Below are 14397 nucleotides of genomic sequence, written 5' to 3'. Positions count from 1 at the left end.
CGAAAAACCTGCCGGCCAGATGTTATTAGCAGGAAAATTCTTACACGGCCCCTTTGCCTTAGGCGACCAGAATGCTATCAATAAAAAATAAAAAGAAAAACACAGAAATAGTACATCAGTATATCCAGCACTTGCGAAGCATATTTGATGGTCAAATCAACAAGTTTCCGTAAAACATGCTTAACTAAACAGCATCTACGCAATCCACGTCTCATTATCATTATCACATCTGTCACGTCTAAGAAGTTGTATATGTGCTCGTGTTTTCGTCAGCTGATGATGTTCTACTCTGTAGGTGAGGTCTGTCACACACACTGGCGCACACACTCGTGTCCAGTTGGCAGGCAGCATCGGACAACTCTTGTGACCACAAAACCACGATCCGTACTGAACAGGCACGTGCACTCATAGGATGCAGGTGAGGCAGTGCCTCTGAACTTCTGGATGAAGTAGGTCCCGTCCGATGGTGCAGCCATGTTGGTAGTAGAGCCCTTACACCTTGAAAACGGCCCTCTCATCCTGGCACACAGCGGTGATGTCCAAAGCTCCCATCCAGTTTCCTCCTGGAGAGCAGTCGTCGTTAATGCATTTGTGGGTCCTGCAACCTTGGATGCAACATGTGTAGTCAGCAAGACTTGGAATGGTCCCTCCCGTCGTGGCTGGCCCAGTTCCTTCTTTTGATGACCTTGATGTAGACCCAGTCTCCTGGATTGATGGGGTTGTCGACCTGTGAGGAGGAAAGATCAAGCGGCAGTAAATTTGTCTTTGACACAGTTTGAGCGTCCTGATCATATAATCTGCCAAGGACTGCTCTTCATCTGTTGTTTGCAACTCTCGTAGTCAATTGTCGTGCCCATTTAACTGGCAAATAGGAGTGTTTGCGGGAAGAGTTTGAACACCTCCTAATGATTCCCTTTAACCAAAGACTATTTATGACAGGGGCGTTCCCATTTATTGCCTCCTGGTTTAAAAGAGATTGTCTTACCCATGCCTTCTTTCTCCTCACACGCTCGCACCCACACAGGGTGTGCGCACACACACACACACACCCCCACACATCTGCACGCACACATACACAAAACGGCATACAAAGTTCAGACGAACAACAACAGACTGTCACAATTTTACAGGGATTACGCACGAACACAGAACACACAGACAAAGGGATACTAATCCATCTCTCATGTAGTTTCTTTTGATAGAATCTCCTATCGGTAACTGTATAGCAGACGTTTTACCATATAATCCCATACTCTGCTCTCTCGCTTCTACTTTTTCATGTCGGTGCAGTCGTAGGTGGCCCCTATTGCAGTCATCGACCTGTTAACTGTCGCCTTGTGACTCCTATGCATGATTGTGTGAATGTCAAAAATTGGACGTACCTAACTTTCTGACCATCCAACCTCCTCTGTGGTACAAAAAACCTTACTATTGTATTGAGTAGGCACATTGAGCAACCTAGCTTCCTCCTGACTGCCAAATGTCCTGTTCTAAAATTTATATAACTCGACCTCTACGTTTTAAGCTTGATGAGCCAAAATATCAGATCTTGCTCTTGTTTCCTACCGTTTTAGCCTATTTGTTTTATCCAAATCCGTTCAATCTCTGATTATAATGCTTTTCTCTGTAGCCCTACGTATTTTTCAAAATTTTATTTATTTATTTATCAAATCTCCTCAGTTTTGTCAAACTCAGTGCACAATGAACCTCCCTTCCACTTTGAACCAAGCTTCACCAAATTTGGTAACGCCGTAGCAAGGAGTGCGATTTGGTTGTCGGACACTTCAAGTCCATATCTTTTTGCTGCACTTCACCCTCTCAAGTTGGTGTTCTTTTGTTGTTGCTTCAGAGCGACCCCATCCATCACTCTTGAATGAGTCCATTGTTCAAATGAGTCAATTTTCATCATTGTGAGTTCCTCTGCTTTTCACTGTCTTTTCTCGTCCCCAAGGATGTTGTCTGTCCTCCGGAGTGTACTTTTCCCCCTCCAAGTACAACAGCAGTCTTTTCTTGTCCTTCGCCAAAGGTCAAAGGTGCTTCAGAGCCAGGCACCATTTTGTAGTTGTTCACGGCTGCAGGCGAAGTCTCGGATTGGGTTTCAGGGACCCTGACACTGAGAATGACAGGCTGGGACATCAAACTCGTAAGACTATCTCCAAATGTAGCTGCTTCCATCAATTTGCTGGTAACGTTTGTTTACCAAACTTCAAATTCTTCTAATAACAGTGGTCTCGTTTTTATATCGTAAATCCTGCAACTCATCCTATTTTAGAGCTACATTTTATCTATAGTTGCAATTTAATCGGACAGTATGTTGTCTTCAGTATCATTATTGAAAATCAACTCATCGAGGTCTGCGTTCCACATCAAGCCCTGATCTGTATGTCTTGACCTCTCACATGTTATTGTCATGCTTGCTCAAAAATGTGAGTTAGAGTATGGTGCTGTGAATTCTCAATCTCCCCAATGAAATTGGATCCCACCTCGTAGTTCTTATCGTTCTCATGTTCCTGTTAGCCTGCAATTGTTCAAATCAAAAATGTTTTCTTTTAACTGTCTTTCTTTTGAACCTCTAAATCTCTCGTGTTGCTCACCTATCTACACCAGAACGAAAAATTTACCACAGTATAACACCAAATGTATTCGAAAATTCATTGTCATAAAGTGTTGTATTATTACTATCTTCCACTATCTGTCCTACTCACTCCCTCCTTTTGAGGCTTGGCAACGCCCATGCCTCACACCTTGACAAACTTTTGGGAGAATGCGTTCTTTACTACATACGATTCCATCATCATTTAATTTGACTTTCTTTCCAAAATGCTTCTCAATTTCTCAGTTCACACATCTTCTACATGTGTTACTGGTTCTCCAGTTTTTTTTCTAGTTAATTATCAATCCAAAAGCTACGTGTTTCTTTCTAACATTCAACCTGCTCAAAATCACTCTTTCATCAAAGTCGCTTGACTAATTTTCCATAGTAGTCGCCAACAACTTCAACCATTCAACCTGTAATTTCTTTTCATTCAGGCTATCATTCATCAATGTTCATTTGCATCTCACACAGTCTCCAAAAAGGAGTCATACTATCACATTGGTCCCAATTCATCCAAGCTCACCACACAACATTCATATATCATTTTCAACTCAGGTTTCCTGGTAGAACAATCCACCAGTCCAAAAAAAAACTTAACTAAAACAAACAACTGGCAAATTAATCTGATTTTTTTTCTTTGTTTTTAAATTTCAAGAAGTCAATCTCTCAGATTTAGCTTGCATTTAGAATTTTGTATAATCTTATAACACAACCAATCAATTATTCCTATTAAATGTATCATTGCAAAATCTTAAATTCACAATTTAGCTCCTTCCAATTCCTGAAAGCATGTTCTGTCGTTCATTTTTTTTTCTTCTTCATCGAATTTCTCATGTGAGCTCGACACTTAACATGCACTAGTGTGAATTAGTTTCTGCTCGCAAACAGATTTCTCTCTTTTCCTCTCATTTTTATCTGTCAAAATTCTTTCTGTTCTGCGGTGTAAATTGAATAGACAACAGTCTAGCAAATTTCTTTATACTAAAAGTTTAGCCAATCTTCATCAATTTGGGACTTTAACTTTAACACATACGCACACACATGCACAGCTCTCGCGTGCGGAAGGTAGGTCTCAGCAACAATGATTCGTCACAGGCTGGCCATTTCCTGTGGTCGATCATGAGCTGGTCCCTCCCATGCACACGAGGACAGCACATTCTAATTTTATTTATTTATCTTCTAGAAGCAAGTTGTATTTCTTTACCACTTGATTTGCATATTTTAACTTTAGTGTAACACAAATTGATCTCTAGTCATTTGTAATTTGCCACCTCAAAAATATTATTATTATTATTATTATTATTATTATTATTATTATTATTAAACTCCTCTTGCCCCTCGCTTGAGCCGCGGCTTGAGCTGCGGCCTTGCACCCGCTCACAGGGGCCTTATTGTCTCCTGGTCTGACAAACACTTGTGACCTCATCAGTTTTCATCTTTCTAGCTTTTGTCTCTTGAATTCGTTCTCATCTCTTTGTGAAGATTTCAACCACACTCTAGCACTTCTACCATTTCTTCCACATTTCAAATGTTCTTGTATTCCATACATATTCTTTCACTTCAGCATGTATTGCATACAATTAAGAAATCTACTCGCCATGAACTTCTCATTTCAAAGAAGAGCAGAGCAAGAGATTTACCGTGCTTATTCCCCATCTTAATTTTAGTAGTTTAAGGTTTTACAATTTTTTTTTCTTTGAGGATCCTCAATGCAGGTTTAAATTGACCTTTCAACAAATTACTAGCCTGTATTAATGCCGTGGATCAATGCTAGAACTGCTATTTAGTCAATTTATCCTACCAGTCACACACTCAATCACACAAGTTATCCCTGCCTACGCGAAGTCCTTCTTTTAAAAAAAAAGGAGCTGCTTCATCCAGTGAGGGGACTCTACAACACCCCCCACCTTCCCTGGGAACTAAAGACAAAAGTCCTTGTCCCCAGCCCTGCCAACGCGAAGTCCTCCTTTTTTTTTTTAAAAAAAAGGAGCTGCTTCATCCAGTGAGGGGACTCTACAACACCCCCCACCTTCCCTGGGAACTAAAGACAACAGTCCTTGTCCCCAGCCCTGCCAACGCGAAGTTGTACTCTTTAGAACAGTGGTTGTCAAATAATGATCCACGGAGGTACTGAGATTTTAAAACAGTTTGAGAACCACTGCTCCAAAAGAGACACCTCATCCAGAGGGGGACTCTACAACACCCCCTCCTTCCACAAAACGTACTTTTTCCTGTGCACTTCCACCTTTTTACGCGTTTCACAAACAACAACACAATTACACAACTTCAGGCCTTTAACTTACTTGTCCCCTGGTTCGTTGCACTGCCGGGTCCCGTCAATCCACCTCTGTCAGACGAAGGCAGACCTAAAATGCTGGCCCAGCGAAGAATTCTCTTCCCAGGACTTTCTCCTCCAGGTCCTCTTAATGGACGCTGGCTTGTCGACAATGCAGCACGTCCTCCTTCGTCAGCCAGATAGCGGGTATGAGGGATCCCGGGTTTCGGCACCAAAATGTTAGAGATTTGCTCACTCCAACTTATTTTGCAAGAACCACACGGGAGACAAGTAAGTCCTTTTGGACACCTGCAGGTGGAGAGTCCATTCGTCGCTGTGCGTGCAGCGATGTTTGAATAGAGCTCTGGACTCTCCTTCCTGCAAGAGGATATTTATTAAGAGAAACAGAGTGGGGGTATGAGTGGGCTTAATAGAAAGCCCTTGTCCTCTAGTCTAAACATTTCAGGGGATGTTTTACGACCTTGTGATAAGGAGGACAAGGTAAGGTATTTATTACCTGTTGCATTCCAACATAATCCTATGATAAAGATAACCTGGAAAACCCTAACACACACACTCACTTTTTTCTTTTGAACTAAAGAAAGTTTATGACCCTTAAAAATGAGTGGGGATGCTGGACCAAGTAAGGAGCCAAACCGTATCGCTTTCATACGGAATAAGAGTTGGAATTTGTTTTACCTCATTGACTGGGTTGACATTTCCTTCAGCACAGCTCTATCTAATGGACTCATATCGCAACCCTAGTCAACCCCAGTTTGATGCAGTGGTTTCTATTCTATGCGCCGTTTAATCCTGTGCGCCCTATATATGAAAAACATTCTAAAATAAAAAAATCAATGAAGATGCGCCTTATAATCCAGTGTGCCTTATAGTGCAGAAATTACTGTACATACAACACAAAACTGACAAAAAACAAAAAAAAACTTAAAGAAAAAAAACTCAAACATGTTTTTTTAGATTTTATTCCTCATTACTGTCTAATTTACCTTACCCCAAGCCCTTGTATTACCTTTATTTTGTTACCTAGGTGACAGAAATCAGCAATGTTCAGACTGTCAGACGGCTGCCTCGGGATACCAAGCGACAAGCGGTGGCCATTGTATTTACTGATGACACCTCACGCACTTTCACTTGTGACTCAGGTAATGATTAGAGAAATCCATGTTGATTTTTGAATGATGAAGATTAACAAGGTTACATGAAACCTATATTATATTAATGATGATGTGGCAGACTATGTGCTGTCGGTTGTGGTGAAGAAAGAACTGAGCCAAAAGGCGAAGCTCTCGATTTACCAGTCGACATACGTTCCTACCCTCACCTATGGGGACAAGCTATGGAAGACTACGATGTCTCCTGGCTGGCCTGGGAACACCTTGCTTGGCTTCTCCAGGATGAGCTGGACAAAGTGGTTGGGGAGAGGGAAGTCTGGGATAAAATAAAAGCTTCCCTTTTGAAAGCTTCCCTTTTGAAGCTGCTGCCCCATCAGAAATCTGCATAGTATATAGGCATTTTATTTGATATTCTCAAATATATTTTATATATTAACTGTTTTATTCTGTTCATTGTTCATGTCCCTTTCTGAATGGTATGCCGTGAAAACCTTTGGGGACAATGCACATTAGTCTAGTGGGCTATTGCTTTGAGATTCATTGCAAGCCATATTGTTTCATTAAAAGAATAAACAGAAAGAACAATTAAGCATAGTAGTTGTACAACATGTAGTGTTGTGTAACATCCCCTGATCACGACACGATTGTATTTATCTTGTAGTTTGACAGCGCGACCGTCGTGAACAATAAAAAAAAGTTGTGTAGTCTGACAAAGGCACTCCACTATCCTTTTTACTTAATATTTTATCCCAGTGGCCAATATTTACCCAAGGCCACACACAAGTGATCAATACATAAGTAAAGTATGTGTAATCATTTGAAATACAGTATTCGGCCAGACTGAGGTCAACCCAATGATTTGGAAAGAAAATGTAGCTCTTTAGACCTTCGTCTTTACTATGGTCTACACAAAATTTGGACAATAGTCCATCTATCCATCTTTTTCCACTTATGGGTCGCGGGGGGAGCAGCTTTGGGAGGGACTTCCCTCTGCCCAGCCACTTCATCCAGCTCATGCCGGGGGATCGCAAAGCGTTCCCAGGCCAGCTGAGAGACATAGTCTCAGCAGCGCATCCTGGGTCGTCCACGGGGTCTCCTGCCGGTGGGACATGCCCGGAAAACCTTCCCAGGGAGGCATCCATGAGGCATCCTGATGAGATGCTTGAGCCAACCTATCTGGCTCCTCTCAACGTGGGGGAGCAGCGGTTCTACTCCGAGTCTCTCCCGGATGACCGAGTTTCTCACCCTATCTCAAGGGAGAGCCCGGACACCCTGCGGAGGAAACTCATTTCGGCCTTTTGAATCTTGTTCTTTCAGTCACGACCCATAGCTTATGACCATAGGTGAGAGTAGGAGCATGGATTTTTAAAAAATTTCTTTATAATAATAAGAGTTCTAAAAACATATTTACAGTGCTGTACCTTGTTATAGATTTTTTTATAATAATAAGAGTTCTAAAACATATTTACAGTATGTACACCTGTACCTTGTTATAAAAATTGTCATAATAATAAAAGCTGTTCTAAAAACATATTTACAGTATGTGTTAAGAATTCTGCATGATATTTGTGATTCAGCCGTGCTTTGATTTGAGGTAGGGTGCTTTATTTAGAATGTCGTTTTAAGGCGTTACCACTTCCTGTTTCACGTTCATGTACATATGTCAGTTACAGTGGTACACCAGTCATTCACGATGTAAGTGGGTCTCCTAACAAGAGAAATGAATGATCACATGTGTCTACCTTTTAGGACAATGTAGTATTGCTCCAAATGTTCGTATATATTCCTTTAGAGGAGGGGTCGTCAATTGATTTTTACAAGGGATCACATGAAAAATCTGAGTTGTGTCAGAAGGCCTCACCAACCAGGGATGAGAACGGCAAATGAAAAAAAAAACACTGAAAAGTAGCCGGGGTCTGGGGACCCACGGGGGTCCTGTCCCCCCACCCCCCACACAAACACACTTGCCACAGGGGACCAGGGGCCACAGGCCTCCCCAATGGGGGCCGCAGTGGGCCAGGGGCAACGCCCCGGAGGGGGCTCAGGGGGCAAAGCTCCCTCAAAACTCCTGGATTTTGGCAGTATAGCAACCCCAAAACCATTAATTTCATCACTCAATTTCAACACTTTTGTTTAAAAAATATTCCTGCTTGGTGGGCTATCAAGGTGAATATAATACAGTCAAGCCTCGGTTTTCGACCACAATCCGTTCCAGAAGGCGGTTCGAGAAGTGAATCGGTCGAATTCCGAGTCTAATTTACCCATTACAAATACTGGAAAAAAAATTAATCCGTTCCAAGTCTTTAAGCATTTTTTTCATTTGCGCATTTTTGTCCGATTGCGCAACTGCAGCGCACCCCGAAGACGCAACAGTAGCGCTTCGCCAACCGCGCAACTGCACCGCGTTGGTTGCATTGTTGTGACAGAGCCGTCGCTGAAATTTAAAAAATATTTTTAAACTCCTGATGTACTTCCCAAAATTCAAGTGGACCTAAGTGCGCATGGAGCTTAATTTTGTCCGATCGCGCAACTGCAGCGCACCGCCGAACGCGCAAACGTAGCGCGTCGCCGACCCCGCAACTGCACCGCGCTGATCGCATGATTGTGACAAAGCCGTCGCTGAAATTTAGAAAATAATTTTAAAGTTCTGATGTACTTTCCAGAATTGAAGTCGACCTCAGTGTGCAGGGAGCTTAATTTAGTTCGATCGTGCAACCGCAGCGCGCCAGGTGTTGTGCTTGATTTGGTTCCCCCGTGAGATTTTGTTTTCCCTGCCGCGGGAGCGCGCACGCCTTGTTTGGAAAGCAAAAAAACGATGCCGTACGGCGTCGTACGGCGTTAGCACTATGTTGTTTTCAATAAAAACATGAAAAACTGACGTTTGCGTCAGTCAATTTTAATTTTTATAAAGGGTTATTCTCATTTGATGTCTTTAAGTTCATCCGTGCTCTGCCGTTGAAGTGGGGTGCATTCAAAGACCAGATCATTCACTTCACCAAAAAGCAACAATATAATTACCGTATTTTTTGGAATATAAGTCGCTGTTTTTTCATAGTTTGGGTGGAGGGTGCGACTTATACTGAGGAGCGACTTATATGTGAATTTTTCATGAATTTTCAAAATAAAAAAAAAACAAGTGAAACCGTGATAAACGAACCGCAATGTAGCAAGGGATTACTGTAATTTGAATTTCAAGTGTCGTCAGCAGCGCGGCGCGGCGGTTGTTTGCTTAAAGGACAAAGATTCGATCACGGGATGACGAAGATGACGAAGATGACGAAGGGCCCCACGCACTACCGGCATCATGAGCGGCTTTGTTTGTAAGTGACACGGAGGACGAAGAGTTTGAAGGATTTAATGATTTGGAGTGACACAGAAGGTTTAAAAAACTATTATGGGTTTTGCGCACGCCCGGTCCTACTCTACGGAGCTCTCTTTCACCTCCGTTGATGGAAGTCGGGGGCCGGCGCTTGGCCGGGTGGCTGCCCGGGGACGGTGGATGGGGCCTGGACATGGCTTTTACGCACACCCGGTCCTATTCTATGGAGCTCTCTTCCACCTCCGTGGCTGAAAGTGCCACCTCCGGGGATGGAAGTCCACGCCGCCACATGCCTTTGAAGTCGACGCTGGTGCTTGGGGCTGTGTGGCAGCGAAACTATTTATGTTATAGTTATTTGATATAGTTTATTTCGTGTAGCAACTTGTATATGTTTTTATTGTTACAGTTCAGTAGTTGTTGGCTCGTTGAACTCTTGTTTTGTGAAATAAAGAGCCGTTTACCAAACCCACGTCTTTCCTTGTACTTTGTTAACGCTACAATATAGTTATATACTAGATCTGTGGAATAACGACGAGGCTGACGTCAGGGTGCACGCGCGGTGTTGTTGACAAAGGACGAGGAATTTGATCGATGGATTTAATGATTTGGAGTGACACAGGTGGTTTCATAATATTATTGCTTATATAATAGTTATTTGATGTATAATTTATATATCGTTATATGGGCCTGTGGAATATTTTGAAGTGCAAGCGCCGTCAGCGAATTGGAGTGACACAGATGGTTCTATAAGCGTGTTATTTATGTCATAGTTATTTAAATAACTCTGAATGTTATGTCAGGCCCGTTCTCAGCTCTTTGTTTGTGTTTATGTCACGTTAGCATACCTATCGTTTAACCTGTTGTTGCTCGTTCATGTCTGTTCTTGGTGTTGGATTTTGTCAAATAAATTTCCCCCAAAATGCGACTTATACTCCGGAGCGACTTATATATGTTTTTTGTTATTTTTATTTTTTTCATTTTTTGTCATATGTTATTGTACATTTTATGGCTAATGCGACCTATATTCCGGAGCGACTTTTCGTCCGAAAAATACGGTGCGTGAGCTCTTTGCATTAACCTTGATGCAAAGAAAATCCTCTTTTTGGGTACCGTTACATGGTACAAGGAGTATATATTACAAAGGAGACTTTATACTTAATTTTTTTCCCGGTGGAAGAAAGCCATATCAAGAACCCAGTCTAACCCAGCGGCGCCTGGAAAACGGACTTTAAACCGATGATGATGATGATGACTTTATACTTAATTGTGATCATCATTCATCCATCCATTTTATTACTCAGGTATTTTCAAAGCAAATTAATATTGTTGCATTTATTAATTTGCTTTAAAATGACAGCGCAACATAATTAAAAGCTGACACTATAGCAATGTCAAACGTGTTCATTTAAGAAAAAGCCACATACTTAATTGTGATCATCATTCATCCATTCATTTTATTACTCAGGTATTTTCAAAGCAAATTAATATTGTTGAATTTATTAATTATCTATATATCATACAAAAAATTCTGTTGTCAGACAATAATTTGTTTTAGTCCTTTGTTGTATGAACTCTAAATTTGTTTTTTTTAGTTTTGAGTAATGTTTGATTAAGTTTTTGCATAATTGAGTGATATGAGTTTGGTAAATATAGTCTGTAAATCAAATGCATACTTTCAAAGCAAAGACACCGCAAGAGGTTGAATCTTGTTGCCTGGGATGGGGGACAGTGCCCCAAGTCCACCTGGAAACATTGCACCCTTTCTTGCGCATGAACGCCCTGAAATATAAGAGCAAGTACATATCAACACAAATTTCAAGTTTTATCCGTCAATTACATAATTTGTATTGATAAAAACAAAAACCTAGTCCACTTTCAAAAGAAAGCGCACATCTTCAGTTAAATGTTGATATCACAATAGTACTCTGACTTTTAGAAGCTGTGCTTACCGGGTTGATTCCAGGGATTTTATAATGTCCATTTGAGACTCTTCAAGAGGATCAAGTAGTAAGGACCGTTTTTCTCCTGGCATGATTGCCTATATTTTAAAAACAAAATATGAGGTTTTATTACTCATATGCATGAATTATTAAACATTTTGCACATAAGTATATATTTTTTGCTGTAATGTTACTCCCTCTTGTGGCATTAAAACATTTCTTTACCGCCAGCTTCCAATGCATAATTATGCTCATTGACGATGCCCACAATAAGCTTGTATTCCACCGGGTTGATCTAAAAATAAACAGAAGAAAAAAAAAATACGTCTGTCAATAATTTCAATAAAATGAGTAAAGAACAAAATTAATGCCGACTGAGTTTTTTAATAAAATTGTTATAATGTCTTAATAATGTTGTTGGGCCACTAATTGGCCCAACAACAATATTAAGACATTTAACTTCTTAAATTCATTGATAATTTTGCAATTCAATAAACAGTACTAATACAGACAGACCTTGAGTCTCTGGCTCTTTCCATTCCATAAATTAGTCATTGCAAATGAATCAATATAGGAAACCTTTTCCACACTGATTTGGTTGCGTTTGTTCACCAACAACAGGAGGTACGCGTTTATAACCTGTAACTGAAACGGCAAACAAATTGAAACAGAAAATATCCCCCCCCCCCCAAAAAAAAATGCTGCCGATTAAGACTTGAAACAAAACAGTCAAACCGAGAAACCTAAGTTACATATATGAAAACATAATTTTACCTCCGATTCCAGCTCAGAATTGGGTCCAACTTTTATAATGTCCCAAAAGAACAATTTGTACGCCCTGATTTTTGATAGGAGAACATGGACGTGCTTTCCCTTCCAGGCATCTTGGACGTCTGCCAAAAATAAGTCCGAACAATACCTCAAAATGCAATTGGAAATGTGGTTCATTCCATAGCAGCAAGTGGCATTTATAAAACACTTTGTGAGTACAAGACCTATGTGCCACATATCCATGATGTATGTTTTAATATGTTTACAGTTTTATCATGAATACATCTTACATTTGTCCACATTTTTTCTCGTTTGTCTAAAAGTCAAAGACACTCATGGTGGTGTTGCGGTATTAAGAGCAAGGGAAAAGGGAGCCGTGGCTGGAGGAGCTGTGGCTGAAGGAGCAGTGGCAGAGGGGGCGGTGACTGGAAGAGCTGTGGCTGGAGGAGCAGTGGAAGTGGGAGCGGTGCCTGGAGGAGCTGCGGCTAGAGGGGCAGTGGGAGAAGTAGCGATGGTTGGAGGAGCTGTGGCGGGAGGAGCAGTGGCAGTGGGAGCGGTGCTCGGAGGAGCTGCGACTGGTGGAGCAGTGGGAGAGGGAGCGGTGGTTGGAAGAGCTGTGGCTGGAGGAGCAGTGCCAGAGGGGGCAGTGGCTGGAGGAGCTGAGGCTGGAGGAGCAGTGGAAGTGGGAGCGGTGCCTGGAGGAGCTGGGGCTGGAGGAGCAGTGGAAGAGGGAGCGGTGGTTGGAGGAGCTACGGCTGGAGGAGCAGTGGGTGGAGGAGCTGAGGCTGGTGGGGATTGTGACTGTGTCACCCAGGAGGATACTCCTTTTTTGTTTTCATACCTATGAGGCACTCTTTGTTTATTTTCTTTGTATGGTTTTAGGTGGTCAATGTTTATTTTGAGAACTAAGGCTCCATTCTCATCCTGGAGGTTAGCTGTCTTGCCCTCAATTGCCATAATTTTGTATGGCCCCAAAGAATTGGGGTCCAATTTTCCTCCCTTTCTTTGCTGAGACCTGATATTTTGTCTTAGAACAAGATCTCCGATGTGTACAGTTGGTGTGGTCCCTGAGATTGTTTTTGGGTGCCTTGTTTTTTCCTGCGCCTATCTAATGTGCTCTCTAACTTGCTCAAATAGTTGGTCTTGTTTGTTATGGTCTTGTGCCATAACTTCCATCCCCACCACATCCTCCACAGTGACATCAACATTCAGAAAAAGAAAGTCAAAGTCAAAGTCAGCTTTATTGTCAATTTCTCCACATGCCAAAGACACACAAAAAAACCGAAATTTCGTTCCCCCCTATCCCACGGTGACAAGACATGGCTCACAACAGACAAACAAGTAAACAAGTATAACAAAAGCGTGCTGAATAAATAATGAATAAATAACACAACAATAAATAAATAAATAAATAAGAGGAGCAGGAAAAAAAAAAAAAAAAGGAGCAAGTGCGCGTACAGCAGACATTCCCGAAAATAGCGCAACAGTGCCGCACGCTACGCAGAAGGGGGTAGCGAGTTCAGGGCCCTAACAGCCTGGAGAAAGAAGCTGTTGGCGAGTCTGGTAGTGCGGGAGCGCAGGCTCCTGTACCTCTTCCCAGAGGGCAGAAGGTCAAACAAAGAGTGAGCCGGGTGACTCACATCTCTGGCAATCGAGGTTGCCTTGCGGGCGAGATGGGAGGTGTAAATGTCCTTCAGGGAGGGGAGCGAAGCACCAATAATCTTACCAGCCATATTCACTATGCGCTGCAGGGCCTTCAAGTTCTGTTCAGTGCAGTTACCACCCCAGACAGCGATGCAACTGGTGAGGACGCTCTCAATGGTGCCACGGTAGAATGTAGACAGGACTGCCTGAGGAGCACATGCACGCCTGAGCTTCCGCAGGAAGTACAGGCGGCGCTGAGCTTTCTTTGCCAGTGACGAGGTGTTAGCGGACCAGGAGAGGTCCTCACTGATGTGCACCCCCAGGAACTTGGTGCAGCTCACCCTCTCCACCACAGCACCGTCGATGATCAGCGGCAGGTGTGTTGTGTGACCCTTCCGGAAGTCAACAATGATTTCCTTGGTCTTATTGACGTTCAGCAGGAGGTTGTTGTCCCTGCACCACGTGGTCAGAAGGTCAACTTCCGACCTGTACCGAGTCTCGTCGCCCTTCGTGATGAGACCCACCAGAGTCGTGTCGTCAGCAAACTTCACTATGCGGTTGTCGCTGTAGGTCGCAGAGCAGTCATGCGTCAGCAGGGTGAAGAGCAATGGACTGAGCACGCAGCCCTGGGGGGCCCCCGTGCTCAGCGTGATGCTGGCGGAGATTTTGTCGCCAACACGCACCACCTGAGGCCTCTGACAGAGGAAGTCCAGTAGCCA

The 14397-nt window shown here is 42.6% G+C and overlaps 1 protein-coding gene across 1 annotated transcript in view; it reads left to right on the top strand.

Annotated features, from left to right (window-relative positions):
• The window catches only part of dok4 (docking protein 4), a 137681-nt gene that overhangs the window by 34990 nt on the left and 88294 nt on the right, over positions 1-14397 (top strand). The window contains exon 3 of the mRNA XM_088371266.1: positions 5920-6034. Within this exon, the coding sequence (XP_088227392.1) occupies positions 5920-6034 (115 nt within the window). The remainder of the gene's footprint in view (positions 1-5919; positions 6035-14397) is intronic.

Source organism: Syngnathus floridae, chromosome 3, assembly GCF_059516105.1.
Source record: "Syngnathus floridae isolate MCC-2025c chromosome 3, RoL_Sflo_1.0, whole genome shotgun sequence".
NCBI lineage: Eukaryota > Metazoa > Chordata > Actinopteri > Syngnathiformes > Syngnathidae > Syngnathus > Syngnathus floridae.
Note: the sequence above shows the minus strand (reverse complement) of the source record. Positions and strands in the feature narration are given on the sequence as shown.